Source organism: Elephas maximus, chromosome 2 (genome assembly GCF_024166365.1).
Source record: "Elephas maximus indicus isolate mEleMax1 chromosome 2, mEleMax1 primary haplotype, whole genome shotgun sequence".
NCBI lineage: Eukaryota > Metazoa > Chordata > Mammalia > Proboscidea > Elephantidae > Elephas > Elephas maximus.
Window position 1 is genome coordinate 228,617,834 of NC_064820.1, and position 17,285 is coordinate 228,635,118.

The window sequence follows — 17,285 nt, forward strand, 5'->3', positions numbered from 1 at the left end:
GTGGAAACTCATCCAGTGGGACCCCTCTGGCCTGAGAAGCTTGGCACAGGTGCGCTATACTGACTAATGAGACTTCGAGCCTGGCAGAGGGAGATGGGGCCCTGGGTCAGGTGGTCAGGAGCCTTGTGCTGCTTCCTGGAGGGAGAGTTTTGGCTGTAGGCTGAAGCGCCCAGACAGGCAGAGCTTGTCCAGCTGTCCTGGGCTGTCTGCCTATGTTGCTGTCCTTCTCTGGTTTCAGGGCTATGAGGGCCTCGTTGAAGGAGGTGAGAACATCAAGCAGGCCAACTGGCTCAGTGTCTCCAACATCATCCAGCTGGTGAGCCCACCCTTCCAGCCTGTGTATCCACCATGTCTTGGCTGCAGCTCCGTGGCTGGTCATGCTGTCCACTGTCATGGGGGTGTGGGTTGGGATGGGCCCTGGGGACTCTGGCTACAATCTCACACTCAGTTTCCAGCTGAGGGGGTACATGTGAGAGTGTGCGTGAGTGTGAGTGTGTCAGTTTGTACATGAGTATGTGAGTGTGAGTGAGAGTATATATCTCTGTGAGTGTGACTGTGAAAGGGTGATTGTGTGTGAGAGTGTGTCTCTCTGTCAGTGTGTGTTTGTGGCACTTCACAGCTTCCCGACCCCTTTCACTGTCACCTACTCTGACCTTCACCAGCCTGAGGGGCAGACACCCTCCTTCTCATCTCACGTGTGAGGAGGAAGGCCGGAGAGGTGGAGAGACCTGTGAAAGTCTCCGGGGCAGCCCTGGGCCTCTCCTCTCTGTTCTGTGGGGTCTGCCCAGCCCCCTTGCTGCTCCGTGTTGGAGGTGCTGCGGGGCCTCCCCAGCCTTGGCCGCCTGGGCCCACGACCTGTCTCCCTTGCAGGGCGGCACCGTCATCGGCAGTGCACGCTGTGCAGCCTTCACCACGCGGGAGGGACGCCTGGCTGCGGCCTACAACCTGGTCCAGCGTGGCATCACCAACCTGTGCGTCATCGGTGGGGATGGCAGCCTCACAGGTGCCAACATCTTCCGCAGCGAGTGGGGCAGCCTGCTGGCCGAGCTGGTGAAGGAAGGTGGGTCTGCAGTGCGGCCAGCATGGCTGTGGCCTGGTGGACACATTGCTGGCCCAGTAGGTTGACAGCCCTCAGCCAGGGCATCCTTGGTCCAGGTCCCTGACTGGCAAATGCACTGCTGGCCTGGTTAGGCGGCAGCTCCCAGCCCAGATGTCCTTGGTCCTAGACCGCCAGCTGGGAGAGTCTCCAGGGAAGGAGCGTGGGGTCCACTCCTGACTCCTGTCTGCCACTCTGGCCACAGGAAACACTCAGGCCACCCCCTGGGTGGGCTGCAGCTCTTGGTTAATGTGACTGATGCTAAAATACTTAGTTATTTTTTAGGAAAACATTTGCTAAATGATACTGTTTTGAGCTGCTCTGTAAATGCATTTTGGTCTTTAAAAAGTGGCAACGCTACTCCAATTACAAACTTTAAAGTAAAAAGCAAACCAAACACCCCAGGAAGATGGACAGTTGGCAGACCATCTCCATAGGCTTGGAGGTGGTGTTTGAAAACACCAAGACTGAACCTTGGAAAGGGAGATTCAGACATGCCTCTTTTGGTCCTTGAAAGCAGGGAACGTCCATGGAATATGAAAAAGAAGAAAGTACACACCTTAATACATTTTTCAAGTGGAAATCATATAGGTCAGGTCCTCTCATCCCATAATGCAGTGACATTGGTATAGATAAATCCATCAAAGACCTTACCAACCACCTGACTCCGAGAAGCTTAGAGGACCCAGGGACTGGAGCACCAGGAGGACCCTTGGAAGTCTCACTGCATGAGTGTCCTAGGGCTCCTGTAACAAAGTACTGCAAAATGGGTGGCCAAAAACAACACGGTCCTGGAGGCTGTGACTCCAGATTCAGAGTATGGGCAGGGTCTCACTCCTCCTGAAGTCTCTAGGGGAAGATCCTCCCTTGTCTTTCCTAATTCTGGTAGCCACAGGTGTTCCTTGGCCTGTGGCTGCATCATATGGCCATCCTTTCTCTGTGTGTGTCTCTTCGCCTCTCTTCATAAGGACACCACTCAGATAGGATCAGGACCCGCCCTGCTTCATGACTTCATGTTAACTGATAACAATCTCAAAGACCTTATATCCAAACAAGGTCACATTCGCAGGTACAGGTAGGGGTGAGGACTTCAATGGATCTTTTTTGGAGATGCCATTCAACCCATAGCACCCCATTATGCTAATGTTGGCAAGTTCTGTTGATAATGTTCCTGAGAGCATTCTGGACAGGGACCAGAGCACATTTTGCGGAAGTAGAAGTCGCTAGACAGAAAGTGACCTCTTTGATGTACTTGGACCCACTTGTACATGGGTTACATGGAGAAAAGGGGTACAGCCCACTCTCAGAGGTTCCCCTGGGGTTGTCCCTTCAGGGTGATGAGTTCCACCTGCCTCTTGAGGGAACCTGGCTCTTCCTGGGGGGAGGAAGCTGAGACTGGGGTTCCTGAGAACCTGCTGAGCCGCCCGCTAGGTGGGCTGTGGCTGAGGTCCCTGTGCTGGCCATGCAGGGTCCCTGCCTTGCATGGTGGCTGCAGGAGCTGGATCAGGCTGGACCTCAGGTGGCCCTCCTGTGTGTCCCCTTGCCCAGGTAAGATCTCCGAGAGCACAGCACAGACCTACTCACACCTGAACATCGCTGGGCTGGTGGGCTCCATTGACAATGACTTCTGTGGCACGGACATGACCATTGGCACCGACTCGGCCCTGCACCGCATCATGGAGGTCATCGACGCCATCACCACCACTGCCCAGAGGTCAGCACGGCCACAGCACCTGCCGTGCCTGAGCAACGGGGGCCTCGCGCTGCAGGGCCTGGTGCAATGATGGCTAAGGGATGCCGTGTCATTGGTGTCCAGCCAGTGCTCTCGTCCATCAGCGGGGAGAGATGCCAGCAGAGGGACAGAGGGCCTCGGGGTCTGTCCACACCCGCTGGCCATGTTCCCTTGGGGCCTTTGCAGAATGGCCCAACTCTGTTGCCTACCCACCTCCCCCTAGTGGTGACATGTGACTGCAGGGGGTCCTCAGGCTACTGGCCAGGGCCACCAGACCAGGGTGGGTGAATGGCTTTCTGCTACATGAACAGAACTAAATCAGAACTGGCCTGAGGGCTGGTCAGGGCCAAGGTGTCCTTTAGCCTAGAGACATCCCCCAGGATATAAGGGGACATGTGTCTGTCCCTTGCCTGGGACCCGCATCCAGCATGTCACTCAGCCCCAGCCCCTCCCCCCCAGTGAGTTGTGGCCAGGTGGGCAGGCGTGGCACAGGAAGGCACTGACACCTTCCGCTCTGATCTGTCTTGACAGCCACCAGAGGACCTTTGTGCTGGAGGTGATGGGGCGTCACTGTGGGTAAGGGGGGCATCCTGGTCATTGAGGACACATGGGTGAGGGGGGATATACTGGTCAGCTGAAGTGGGGGACACTCCGGGGCAGGTTTCTGAGGAGCGGGAGCAGGGGCAGTTTTACTGTGGGTTTGCTGTCCTGTCCACTGCTCTGTCCTGCGCTCACACTGTACCTGGCACATAGCAGGCACTCACTCATTTAACGCGGTAGGAGAAATGGAAGACGGTGGGGGTGGGGAGAGCTCAGGGTGTGTGGAGCCCTGTCTCTGGGGCTGGGTGAAGGGGAGAAGGACGGAGAAGAGGCAGCTCAGAGGTGCCTCCTCAGGGAGGTGGGGGCACCCCAGTGACTGGGGCCTGGGTCCTTGGTACTGGCGCAGGCCCAGAGGCCCTGCCACACACAGGGCAGCCCCCTGGGCGAGGCAGCCATGCAGACTGGACAGGGCCCTCAGTATGACTGCCCACCTCTCTTCATCCCCAGGTACCTGGCCCTGGTGTCCGCACTGGCCTCGGGGGCTGACTGGCTATTCATCCCCGAGGCGCCCCCCGAGGATGGCTGGGAGAATTTCATGTGCGAGCGGCTAGGTGAGGTGAGTGGCCAAGGGGCTTCTGGGGGGCCTGGACAAGCTGGGGCCAAGATGCAGGTGCCTCTCGCCATTGGTCTGCTGGGCACTGTCCAAGGGCTGTGGCCAACTTTGCTGTTCATTCGCTCATGCGTGGGTTCACCAAAGGTGTTGGCACCCCACTGGTCCTGCCAGGAGGGGGCGGGGGGAAGAGGAGGTGAGTGAGGAGGCAGAAGGCACTAAGGCCCTGACCCAGGCTCAGGCCTCTCCATGTGGTCACAGCTGCCTTGGATGGGTGCCAGGTGGGGCCAGAAGCAGGGAGCGTGGTCAGGCTGGCTTCCCAGGGGTTGTGACCATGGAGCTGAGGATGGTGGGGGGTGGCCTTGTAAAGGTGAGTGGCCGGGGACATGGCTGGTGGCCCCAGCAGAGCCCCGAGGCAAGGTTAGGCCTGGGGTGCTGAGGGCAGCTCCTCCAACCAGTGAAAGGTTTCCACTTTCTCCTGAGAGCAGTTGGGAGCCCTGGCAGCTTTGAGCTTGTCCCCATCTACAGAGAGGTTCAGGCAGGTGGCACGCAGCTGGTACAGGCAGGCTGTCCCCCAGCCCTGGCACATCCATGGGGACAAGGGTTGGGCCCTGGATGGAAGCATGTGTTGAAGGGTGTCGAAGGGCCTTTCTGGGTCCAGGGTCCAATGGCTGGAGGAAGGTGTCCACATTAGCCAGGCCTTCCTTGGGGACACGGTGAGGGGCCGGGCTGGTGAGGGCCCACCCGGGAGGGATGGGTGGGCTAAATGCTCTGGGAAGACAGGAGGTAGGTGAGCGGGGAGTGCAGGGTGGGCGGAAGCAACGGCTCTGAGGAGGGGAGGTTTGGGGGAGCTTCCCTGGGGAAGCCAGGAGCCAGAAGGCACTGCCAGTGCGAAGGCCCTGGGAAAGCAAGTGGCGGGGAGGGCCACACCACGTAGGGCCAGGAGGGCAGGCTGGCTGCTGGAGGCAATGTTGGGGGTCTCTGCAGAGGGGAAGGGGGTTTCCTCTGCTCCCTCCCTTCTCAACATCCCTCTCACAGTGTGTGTGTGTGTGTGTGTGTGTGTGTGATGTGTATGTGATATGTATGTGATGTGTATGTGATGTGTGGCCCTCTTTCCTGTGCCTTCTCTGGGTCCCTGTCCCATTGTCTCCCCAGTGACTCTGGCTCTTTTTCCTTTTGTTTCTGGAGTTTCGGGGTCAGAGCCTGGGGCCCCTCAGTCTTCTGAGTCAGGAGAACACTGCCTCCCCCCATCTCCAGGATGAACCTGGGGTCAGCAGGCAACCTGGGGCTGGCTCTCCCGCCTCTGGCCTGTTGCTGTGTGGTGGTGGCCATGCTGGCACTGCCTCCCTGTGGCTGTGTAGCTCTGCCCAGTCCAGGACCAAGGGTTATGGCCCAGCTCCCGGAACCTTCCAGGGAAGTGAAGGGGCAGGGTGGAGGCAGGGCCCAGTGGGCGAGGCTGGCCAGAGGCTGTGGCCTGGGAAGCCCCTGTTCTCTCTTGGCCACAGGCGTGGGTGAAGCCCTGTCTCTGGAGGCCTGGCTGCAGTGTGGCCTTGATCTAGTGAGTTGAGTTCTGGTAACCAGGGCCCCAGGTGACCTTGACCTCAGCATTCTCTGGCCTTGGCTTACTGGCTGTTGAACTCAGGTGGGACCTTCAGGTGATGAGGGTCCTCTGGTAGGGCCTGGACCTGGGTCAGCATCCCCCGCCTCTGTCCAGCTCCGTATATGGTGCTCAGGCCTCCTGGGCTGCCCTGAGCCTCAGTCTCTCCACCTGTCAGACATGGATGTCACTCTCCACCCCGCCCTCTGCCTGGCTGCACTGAACGGGGTTCAGGGAGGGTCTGCCTCTTGTCCCCCATGTGTGGCCCCATCTCTGGGTGTCTGAGCCTATCCCCACCACCAGTGCCTCCTCCTCAGACACCCTCCCTCCTGCCATGGCTCCTGCCCCTCAGGTGAGCAGCTCCACCCCAGACTGTCTGTGGGTCAGAGTGGATCCCATAATGTTTGCTGCATTGTTACATGACATCTTGGCGCTTTGAGATCTTGGAGTGCGTTGCCATCGATGAGAATATAGTACTCACTCCAAGACTGGTACAGGGCGAGTGTACGGGATGGTGTATATGCCACCTCTGACTCTGCCCACAGGCCTGGGGAGGGACTGGCGAGGGGGGCTGCTCCAGGGGCCACAGGGCTCTGGGAAGCACTGGCCTATGGGCAGCACCATGAGGGACCTGACTGTCCAGTTAGCCACAGCCCCGTGGCTCTGAGACCCAGGGCCTGTCCCTGCTGCCCCAGCCCTCCCTCACAAACATTCCAGCCCCCTCCCCAAAGGCCCTGGTCCAGGAGTACAAGGGGCTTCTCCGGGCCTGCCCCACCCAGACCTGATCCTGCTGAGCCATCTACCTCGGCTCCAGCCCTAAGGGCACACTTGTCCAGTCCCCCACACCTCTGGCTGAGAGGCCAAGAGCCCCCCAGCCTGCACCCATCAAGTTCCTCCTCCCTCCCTGCTCCTCACTTGCCCTGCCCCCCCAGAAGCCCTCTGGGCTGACCTCAGCCCCTCCTTCCCAGCGGTGACCTAGACCCCTAGGTCCCATTTCTTCTCTTCAGAGGAGGGGTGGTTTTGCTCCCCTCATGTGGGCGGGGAGGACCATGAACTAGTGAGCGCTATAGTGGGCAGGGCCAGGACCCCGCTGGGGCATGGGGGTGGGGGCCGCTCTGGAGCAGCTGGTGGCTGTGACAGGTACAGGTGGCTGAGCCCCGGGGTTTGTCTTTGGCGTAGACTCGGAGCCGGGGGTCCCGGCTGAACATCATCATAATTGCCGAGGGCGCTGTGGACCGCAATGGGAAGCCCATCACATCCAGCTACGTGAAGGACGTGAGTGTGCCGTCAGAGGGCCAGCAGGGGGTGGCGGGGCTGGGTCACGTGCATTGGGCTGGGGCACTTCTTGGTCCCCCGTGCTTGGACCCCAACTCCAGCTCACTGTGTTGAGGTGCTTTGTCCTGGGCATATTCAGGAGTCAGCCCCGCTGCTGAGAGGGGCCACTGGAAGACTTTTCCTCCTCCTGAGTGGTAGGCAGGTGTGGGTGGACACTGCCGTGCCCTCGAGAAGCCCTGCACTTTGGCCCAACCCTGTGTCTTGCCCAGACAGTGATGGAGCCCCAACCTTCTGGTTCCTGTCCTCATTCAGGACCTGCTCCCTTGCAGCCCAGCCCCTCTTCCCCCTCCCAAAGCAGCCGAACCAATGACCATGCCTGGCTGACCACATCTCCCTTTGGCCACAAGCCTGTGATCCTGTCCCCGCCAGGAGTGGCCTTATCTGTGGCTTTCTTTGTGCACTGTGACCCCAGAACCATGGCCTGTTGGAACCTGGCCCCACACTCACAGGCTATGGGCATGGCCCCCAAGCCAGCTTTGTGAGGAAACTGGGGGCCCGACACCCTGAAGTCCTTGCGGTGTGCTAGGACAGGATAAAGGGCCTGCAGCCCGGCAGGGGCTGGGGCAGTGAGTCCCAGGTCCTCTGATTCTCTCTCCCCCTGGGCAGCTGGTGGTCCAGCGGCTGGGCTACGACACTCGCGTAACCGTGCTGGGCCATGTGCAGAGAGGAGGGACCCCCTCAGCGTTTGACCGCATCCTGGTAGGTGGAGTATTGCTCCAGGCCTGGGCATGCGTGTATGGTTTGGGTGTGTGTGCCTGGGTGTCTGTGTGTACGTGTGTGCGTGTGTGTGCGTGTGCACGTGTGGCTGGTGGTGGGCTGAATCCCTGGAGGCCAACCCTTCCCCCCACACAGAGCAGCAAGATGGGCATGGAGGCCGTGATGGCGCTGCTGGAAGCCACACCCGACACTCCTGCCTGCGTGGTCAGCCTCTCAGGGAACCAGTCGGTGCGGCTGCCCCTCATGGAATGTGTGCAGATGGTGAGTGCTGGGGTGCCTCTGCCACTCTGCCATGCCCCCACTGCTCAGTCCTGTCCCCACCACTTGGCCCTGCCCCAACACTCGGTCCCACCCCTACTGCTCAGTAATGTCCTCTACCTCTCCGCTTCATTGTGCTTTGTTTCCCTGTCAGACCAATAATTCTTCCAGGGCCCTTTGGGGCCACCTTCATGTGGTTGGGTGACTTCTTCCTGGCTGTCCCCCTCCCACACCTCTGCTTCTCATCAGTGTGTGTCATCTGTGGGTGGGCACTACGCCACTAGCTCATATGGCAGCTTTTGGGTGCCTTGCTGCCTCCCTACCCTACCATACACCCCAGGAGAGCAGGGCCCAGGGAACCCAAGGCCTGCATGCTGGGTGCCCAGAGGGCCTGTGCTCTCCAGGGCTCTGTCAACACGTCTCCAAGATGGGACATGGGGGTAGTGGGGGAGGCGGGTCACCAGGGCAGTGAGAGTGTGGGGAGATGGAGAATTCAGGGTGAACTGAGGGGTGCCATGGGCGCTGAGGGGTACTAAGGTGAACTGAGGAGTGCCATGGGTGCTGAGGGGTACTAGGGTAAACTGAGGGGGGCCATCGGTGCTGAGGGATCCTAGGGTGAGTTGAGGGGTACCATGGGCACTGAGGGGTACTAGGGTGAGTTGAAGGGTGCCATGGGTACTAGGGTGAGCTGAGGGGTACCATGGGTGCTGAGGGGTACCATGGTGAGCTGAGGGGTACCATAGGTGCTGAGGGATACTAGGGTGAGTTGAGGGGTGCCATGGGCACTGAGGGGTACTAGGGTGAGTTGAGGGGTGCCGGGGGCTGAGGGGTACTAGGATGAGCTGAGGGGTACCATGGGTGCTGAAGGGTACCAGGGTGAACTGAGGGGTGCCAGAGGACTGAGGCATACCAGGGTGAGTTGAGGGGTGCCAGGGAAGCTAAGGGGTACCAGAGTGAGTCGTGGGGTGCCACGGGTGCTCAGGGGTACTAGAGTGAGCTGAGTGGTGTACTAGGGAGGCTGAGGGGTACCAGGTGAGTTGAGGGGTGCCAGGGGCACTGAGGGGCACCAGGGTGAGCTGAGGGGTACCAAGGAGATCCAGGGTGAGCCAGGGGGTACTGAGAGGAGCCTAGAGGGTGCCGATGGGCTCTAAGGGGCCTGGGGGAAGCCAAGGGATCAAGAGTGAGCTGAGAGGTGCTGAGGGGGTATCAGAGGGTGCTGCGGGGAGCCAGTGAGCCTGAGAGCAAGTTTCCAGGGCCCTACAGCTGGGGGCCAGAGTGGGGCTAGCCAGGAAACGGTAGGCTGGTGGGCAAGAGAGGGAGACGTGGTTCTTGCCTTTGAAGAGCCTCTTGCTGTGACCTTGGTTGTGTTTTGCTTTGGGGAAGGCTGGGTGTTAGCCAGGAGTCAGGGTGCTGGGCTACGGCCAGCCCCACCCTCCGTTTCCCGAGAGGGAGTGGGGCTCAGGGGTCTCCCCACCCTCTGGCCTGTGCACTGGCTGCTGCCCCAGCAGGGGACTAGCTGTCCTGGGACTGCCCATCCCTCCCCTTGCTGGGCTGGAGGTGGCGGTGAGTGTGTGGGCTGGGCCCTACACCAGCGGTGTGTTGTGTCTCTTCTCTAAGACGAAGGAGGTGCAGAAGGCCATGGACGAGAAGCGCTTCGATGAGGCCATCCAGCTCCGCGGCAGGTGAGACCCAGGGGGGATGTTTGGGGGCCCAGCTGGTTCACACAGCCCTCTCAAAACCATGCCTGGGACATAGGCCATACCCTCCACTGTGAGGCAGAGACGGGGCTGCAGACTCAACCTGCAGTGAGGCTGAGTTTGGAAGGCGCCATGGAGAGGGAGCGGCCTCTTGTGGGTGGGAGAGGCAGGCAGGGGCCGGCAGATGTGGATCTGTGGGGCAGGCAGAGCGGGAAGGTGCGCACAGACCAAGGGGCCAGAAAGTGCTGTCTGGAAGAGCCTGGGTGTGCACGGGTAGACGTGGGCATGTTTGGCTCCTCTGTGGCTGAGCTGAGGGCTGTTGGCCCTGTGACCGTAGGCTGTGTGACCGGTTTCCTTGGACTTTACATGTGGCCCTCTCCTTCGTGGCTGAGTTGCAAGCCACACACTGCATGGCTGGCTGAGCCGTGGGGCCGTGTGCGTGTTACTGTGTGTTGTGTGACTGCATACCGCATTTACGCCTGAGCTGCGTGTTCTGTGACCTGCTCGGTGCTGTGTGACCTTGTGTTCCTGTAACCACGTGCTGAGCAGCATACCATGTTCCGTGTGCCTGTGTGGCCTTGTGCTGAGCTTTGAGCCATGTTCTGCATGACTGGCTTCTTTCTAGGAGCTTCGAGAACAACTGGAACATTTACAAGCTCCTCGCGCACCAGAAGATCTCCAAAGAGAAGGTAAGGTGCATGCTTGGCAGAGCCTCTGGCCCTCTTCTCTCCACAGCCTCTCTGCCGGCCCAGCTGCCCGTGTGCCCTTGGCTCGCCCAGTGGCGGCAGCTTCAGGGTGCCTGTGAGAGAGCTGGTGCTGGCCCCGCTGAGCAGTGGCTCCCCTCTGCTCTGGTCTGATCTGTGCGCCTGGCTCTGCCCGCTGTGAGCCTCAGCATTGCTCGCCCGCAGGTCCCCATGGCCCATGTCTGGAGAGGCAAGGAGTACCAACCACACTGTGGCCTGGCTGCTTTGTACCGAGCCGGGGGAAATCTAGGTCAGGTCAATACGTTTAACTCAGGGAGGACGAATCCATTTATAAAACTTGCCAAAATTGCTAAAAACTTCAGGAAGTGGGCTGTCTTCAATTAAACCTGATCAGAGACTTGTTTTTCAATGAGTCAGCCTGTCTGTGTGGGGATAGCAGGTGGCGGATACAGAAGCCGTATCGGCCAGAAGCTGGAGGCCAGGGACGGGCGGGCAGCTGAGGACTGGAGTCCATGAACAATCAGGGAGCTGTTTCCTTGCTTCGTTGGGCTGGATGCTGTGCCTCCCACGGCCAGGTGGAGGGTGCTGTCCCCCACCGACGTGCCGCCATCCTCTGCCACCAAGCCCTCCCTGTGTGGGTCTCTCTGCCAAAGGCCACTCTCTGCCCACGCACACTCACTGCCTCCCTGGGGTGTCATGGGGGTGGACACACCCCTCCACAGCCCATGTGGGTGAGGCAGCACACGTGTGAAGCCAGCTCTTGGTGGCAACACCCATGTGCAGCCAGCTCTTGGAGTGACAGGATCTGCCTTGGATGAGGGACTTTGCAGTGCTTAACTTTCCATCTCTTAATCTCTTCATCTGTAAGATGGGGATGAGGCCAGTCCTCCAGTGGGAGGAGGGAACATGGTGTGGTGCCCAGCACAAAGCAGCGAGCCCTGGCAGGTCTTTGGTATATCTGCTGCGTGCCATGTAGTGGTGTTCAGCATAGGCTTGGGCACCCTATGAGAGCTCCTCTTGTTTTCTCCGATCTCCTTTTATCCCAAATGCTGTCAGCACCAGGCTGGGGAGACAAAGGGGTCTCCACCTCACTCCAGGGATGGGTCCGGGGCAGGACTGCCTCGGGGGGCAGTGAAGCCAGCTGGGGGATCTCTGATGGCACGGAGCCACCAGCCTCAGGTACCACAGAGCGCTGGAAATCCACCTGGTCTGAGCAAAATGAGCTGATATGCCAAACACACACTGATTCTGAAGACTTAGTGTGAAAACAGGATGTGTGCTCTCTCATCAGTGACTTAGGGTACTCATTCCAGGCCGAAGGGATCGTAGCTTGAATGCATTGGGTTCAGTTAACTATGGCTTTAAAATTGCATTCATTTTTTCTCTTTGGAGTCCCTGGATGGTGCAAACGGTTGAGCACTTTGGAAGAAAGTCCTGGCAATCTGCTTCTGAAAAGTCAGCCACTGGAGACTCTGGAGAGCACAGTTCTACTCTGACACACACAGGGTTGTCATGAGTCTGAGTGAACTTGACAGCAACTGTTTTTTTGTTTGTTTGCTTTGTTTTGTTTTGGTTTCTTTTTACTTCCTTACTGTGGCCATCAGAACAGTTGGAATTACAGCTGTGCTGGCCTTTTCTCTCTGTGAGGAGGGCTTTGGGGGCTGTCCTGGCCCCGAGGAAAGAGGTTAGTGTTGAAGGCTTCCCAGCAGGCATCTCACAGCCTGACTCTGTGAATAGAGGTAGCAGTTATGCTTACCACACTGCTTGAAGCTTTGGCTGTTTATCAGGTGGGCATGTCCAATGCCTCACTTGGCCGTTACAAGAATCCACTGGTTAGCAGGATAGATGTGTCTGTGCTAGGGGGCTGCCTTGCTGACAAGTGTCAGGCAGCTTGAATGCCTGGGCCCCTTTTCTTGGCTGCCCTCGCGGCCCCGCTGTCTCACGCTCTTGTCTCTTTCCACTTCCCTCCAAAGACCAACTTCTCCCTGGCCATCCTGAATGTGGGTGCCCCGGCGGCCGGCATGAACGCGGCTGTGCGCTCAGCGGTGCGCTCCGGCATCTGCCAGGGCCACACAGTCTATGTGGTGCATGACGGCTTTGAGGGCCTGGCCAAGGGACAGGTAGGAGGGACTGAGGGCAGGGGCTGCTTCTCTGTGGGGGCTGGGGCTAGTGCGTTTGTTGGCTTGTTGATAACTTAGCCCCAGCTTGTTTACAACATGAAGCCACGTGAAATGTTCCAGTTCAGGTGAGTGAAGAAGGCAAACCAGAGATCCTTTGCGTGGGTAGCACCCCAGGTGCTGGAGGTGGGGGTGCTGGTGGCCATGCTACCCACACCTACCCCAAGCACCTAGGGACCAGGACCATGTCAGCAGCCCTGATGTCCAGCACAGGGACCTCCCCTAGCCAAGGAGGGGACAGCTGCTGCGAACTGGCTGGCACATCCCTCCTGAAACTGAGCCTCCCGACAGGTGCAGGAAGTGAGCTGGCATGATGTGGCAGGCTGGCTGGGGCGCGGTGGCTCCATGCTGGGGACCAAGAGGTGAGTTACTGTCGAGGCACAGGCTCTCTGGCCATCTTGGGGGCTGGAGATCCTTGGCATGGTCTCCAAGCACAGGTATGGGGGCTGCCAGGGGTAGGCAGCCTGAGGCCCTGGGGAGGGACCCCCTTTTGGGCAGGTGTCCTGCTCCGAGCAGGTCACAGCTCATGCCCTCATGTGGGGGCCTCCTGGTGGGAGTTCACCTAACAGGGTCACCTGTGTGTGGGAAGGCTGCCTAGGTGACCCCAGCCTGCAGTGGGCCCTCAGCCAGCTCCCCTGTGGTCAGGAGGGAGGGAAGAAGAAGGAGAGGTGTCCAGGCACGTTCTGCAATCTGTGGTCAAGTCATCTCAGGGCCTGGTGGTCACTGTCTGCACCTGCTCAGGGACAGCGGGGTGGCAGAAACCATATGGGCCTGGACCCTCCCTAGAGCGGGCACGGGGAGGGACCATTGTCCTGTGCAGCTTAAGGAGCTGGCTGCCCCGTCCCACTCTGAGTGGCTGGAGGGGCGGGAGGAAGCATCTGGCCTCACCTCTTGGGAAAGGAGTGGTGGCTCCAGGCCAGGCCGGCAAGAGGCCAGAGGCTGCCCAGGTCCCTGGGTCCTGGAGGAAAAGGACAAGGGCTGGGGCCCCCAAGGCAGAGGCTGGCACTGCAGGGTCGGGTACTGAGGTTGGAAGCTGGGGTGGGAGGGAGGTCTCAGCTGTCCTTCCTGACTAGGGTGAACCCATGGTGTTATACTCCCCTCCCCAGGTGTTGAGGCTCTGTCTTCTCATCTCTAAAGTGGGCATCATGCCACCGCATCCCAGGGGGGGCTCCAGGGACTTAATGCTGTTGGGGATGGCCAAGGAAGGGTCTATTTTGCACTCCGAGGGAATTTGATGTGTGTCCTTCCAGCCTGGTATCCTGGGCTGGAGTGGCGGGCGTGACCCGTGTTCATGTGTGTTCACGCGTGTTCATGCTCTGATTGTGTCTGGCTGTAGGACCCTTCCCAAGAGCTACATGGAGAAAATTGTAGATAGCATCCGCACCTACAACATCCATGCCCTGCTGGTCATCGGCGGGTTCGAAGTGAGTGGGCTGCCCTGGTGACAGAGCTGGGGGTGATGAGACCCCAGGAGCAGCTTCCCCCTGCCTGAGACCCCTGAGGTGGCCCTTCTGGAAAAGCTGTGTGTGGGGAGTGTTTCCCCGAGCCAGCAGGGTAGAGCAGGGCATCCCCGCAAGAACTGTTTGTAACGGGGGGCAGGTTGGAGGTTTTCCACCTTTCACTGAAGGTCTCACTGCATCCAAATTAGTGCTGGCAGCTGGTGCTGGGGAGGGGAGGAAGAGGAGGAGAGGAAGGAAGAGGAAGAGGAGGTAGGGAGGAGGGAGGAGAAGGACCTGGAAGAGCAGGTGGAAGGGAAGGAGGAGGGGAGGAGGAGGAGGAGGGAGAGGAGGAAGTAGAGGAGCAGGAGAAAGGGGAGGAGAAAGGAAAAGAAAAGGGAGAGGGAAGAGGGGATGAAGTAGGGGAGGAGAGGGGATGAAATAGGGGAGGAGAGGGGATGAAGTAGGGGAGGAGAGGGGATGAAGTAGGGGAGGAGAGGGGATGAAGTAGGGGAGGAGAGGGGATGAAGTAGGGGAGGAGGAGATAGAGGAAGAGGAGGAGGGGCAGGAAGCTCCTCCCTCCTCAGTGCTAAGCCTCAGGAGAGGGAGCACTTGCTTCCATCCCAGCCGGTGGCACTGGTGGCAGCCTAGGGCAGGAGGGACCTGAGTGTCTGGCTCTGGTCAGCTGAGGGCCCTCAGCCAAGTCCCTTCCTCACTCTGGGTTGTCTGTGCTGTTCACAGCGGCTGTCTCGTAGGCAGAGGTGTCAATGTTAGAGATGAGATATCCGCCATGGCCTTGGTGCTGGCTGGGTGAGCCATTAATAATAAACACTGGCTCTTTCTCTCCTTCCCCCAAAACCTGAGATGGTTGAGACTGTGGGCATGAGGCTGAGGTAGAGGAGGGTGGATGGGGGCTTCCTCCCCGGGTAAGGCCAGTCTGGGCTCCTGGGAGGGAGCCCAGACCACAGTGGGCCCTCAGACCACAGTGGGCCCACAGGAGGCCACCAAGCTTCCGGGTGCGACTCCTGCCCCCCGTTCCGTCCCAGGACGAGGGGATGAGCAGGACCACCGCACCATCGAGCCCACCCACCCACAGCCCCCCCCCCACCCCCCACAGGCCTACGAGGGTGTGCTGCAGTTGGTGGAGGCGCGTGAGCGCTACGAGGAACTCTGCATTGTCATGTGTGTCATCCCGGCCACCATCAGCAACAACGTGCCTGGCACCGACTTCAGCCTGGGCTGCGATACTGCCGTCAACGCTGCCATGGAGGTGCAGAGCCAGGGCACCCCCCGCTGGGGCCCACTCCACAGGCTTCTTTTGACTGCACCACACTACTCCATCCCTCCCACCCTGGGTGCTGGGGCAGGTGCCCACTTGCTGGGGGCGTCCCTCACGTAACCTGCTTGGGGACATTTGGAACTAACGTGGGGCTCCTGGGACAGAGCCATCCCTGCTCCCTGCTTCATGGCCCCATGGTAGCCCACGGGCTCCCACAGTGGTTTCTTGGTTTTCCTGGGCTGGGGCAGGGCATGCCCACATCAGCACAGCCTGCTAGGCTGGGTGCACACCTGGATGGGTGCTGCTGTGGGAAGGCAGAGGGCTGGGGGATGGGGATGGGGGCTGCATGAGGAAAGAAAACACCCAGAAAGACTACCCGTGGGTGAGGAGGTGGGGAGGCCTGGGGCATGGGATTTGGGGGGCACAGAAAAGATCGATGTGCAGGGACCTGGCCTGGACTTGGGGACTGCGTTCCCCTTAAGAATTGGGGGAATGTCTAAACCTCAGAACCTCCCCCGGAGCCCTCTAGGGTGATTTTGCACCCCCCAACTTTCTTTTTGAGTGCTTCCAGGGATAGAGCACACCCTTTGCAGAAGCCCATACCGAGGGCCACAGTTCCAATAACTGGAAAGTTCCCCCAGCCCTGAGTGACCTCCGGCCAGCTCTGGCCCCTAAGGCCATCCATGGTGGGGCGGGAGGGGAGTGTTTCCTTTCATACCCCACTGATCTCTCCTTCTCCAGCCCTTGGCTCCTCCCAAGTCCATGTGTGGGACCAGCCACTTCACTGGGTAGAGAGATTGGGGTCTCTGGCTGTCGCAGGGAGGGGCATCAAGGTCCTGACAGCCCTGTGGCCCTGCAGAGCTGTGACCGCATCAAGCAGTCAGCTTCCGGGACCAAGCGCCGTGTGTTTATTGTGGAGACCATGGGGGGCTACTGCGGCTACCTGGCCACCGTAACCGGCATCGCCGTGGGTGCTGACGCTGCCTACGTCTTTGAGGACCCATTCAACATCAATGACCTCAAGGTGCGCCCAGCCTGCCCCCATCCCTCTGCTCCATGGCCCACCCTACAGGGCTGGATCTGGTCTGCTCCTAAGGCATGTGTGGGGCTGGGCTTCAGACAGGCTGGGCACGCTGTGAAAGAGGTATTAGCCTCACTGCCTTATTGTTCATGGTCTCTGCGGTGACCAGTGTCCTGTTCCCAGGGCAGTCCTCTTGGCCCCTGGGCCTCTCAACTATGGCCCTTCCTGTCCTGTCTGGACTCATGGCCAGCCACTTCTCTTGGCCAAGCAGACTCTTCCTGAGTGCCTATGCGCTGCCCAGCCTCAGGCCCTGCACACACGCTGCCATCCCCATGCCTTTCACCCTATGTGTGCCCCATCCTCCACCCCACATCGCCCAAGGTGGCACTGGGTCACGTTGTTGCCCTGCCTGTCATTTGTCTGGAATTCCTCCCTAGACAGCCTCTGTCCCCTCCTAACTCCCACCCAGTCCAGGTGTGTTCCTCCTTCCCTTCAGGTAAATGTGGAGCACATGACCGAGAAGATGAAGACGGAGATCCAGAGGGGCTTGGTGCTTCGGTGAGGCTGCTGGAGGCCTGGGCCCCTGGAGCCTGGGATGGGTGGGGCCTGCTGGGCCACAGCTGAGGCTTCCAGACCGGAGGGGCTGGAGGAGGGGCAAGGCAACTGAGTAGCTGACCCAGGGGCAGCCGGGCAGAAAAAGGCTTTGGGAAGGGGTTGGGGGAGAATCTGGCTTTCCTGAAATCGCCCACTGTCCCTTCTCCCAAACTCAGCCTATGGTGGAATCTGGCAGGGGCTTAAGATTAGGGATGAGACCTGAACTACTCCTGACTTACCCAGCTCCCCGTGGTTCCTCCCTCCAGAAACGAGAAGAGCCATGAACACTATACCACGGAGTTTCTGTATAACCTGTACTCGTCAGAAGGGAAGGGCGTTTTTGACTGCAGGACCAATGTCCTGGGGCATCTGCAGCAGGTAGAGGAGATGGCATGGATCCTGGAAGGTGGGGCCTCTGGTCCGAGCCAGGGCTTTCCTAGTGTCAGGAGTCTAGCCTAGAGAGGCTTGTATCTTGCTGAGGTCTCATGGTTG

The 17,285-nt window shown here is 59.5% G+C and overlaps 1 protein-coding gene across 1 annotated transcript in view; it reads left to right on the forward strand.

Annotated features, from left to right (window-relative positions):
- Positions 1-17,285, forward strand: part of PFKL (phosphofructokinase, liver type) — a 31,510-nt gene that overhangs the window by 12,414 nt on the left and 1,811 nt on the right. The window contains exons 3-19 of the mRNA XM_049874998.1: positions 239-316; positions 871-1,060; positions 2,645-2,810; positions 3,360-3,404; positions 3,876-3,984; positions 6,755-6,850; positions 7,517-7,609; positions 7,763-7,888; positions 9,503-9,567; positions 10,208-10,271; positions 12,260-12,406; positions 12,755-12,825; positions 13,800-13,887; positions 15,017-15,169; positions 16,038-16,202; positions 16,696-16,757; positions 17,060-17,171. Coding sequence (XP_049730955.1) covers positions 239-316; positions 871-1,060; positions 2,645-2,810; positions 3,360-3,404; positions 3,876-3,984; positions 6,755-6,850; positions 7,517-7,609; positions 7,763-7,888; positions 9,503-9,567; positions 10,208-10,271; positions 12,260-12,406; positions 12,755-12,825; positions 13,800-13,887; positions 15,017-15,169; positions 16,038-16,202; positions 16,696-16,757; positions 17,060-17,171 — 1,830 coding nt within the window. The remainder of the gene's footprint in view (positions 1-238; positions 317-870; positions 1,061-2,644; positions 2,811-3,359; positions 3,405-3,875; positions 3,985-6,754; positions 6,851-7,516; positions 7,610-7,762; positions 7,889-9,502; positions 9,568-10,207; positions 10,272-12,259; positions 12,407-12,754; positions 12,826-13,799; positions 13,888-15,016; positions 15,170-16,037; positions 16,203-16,695; positions 16,758-17,059; positions 17,172-17,285) is intronic.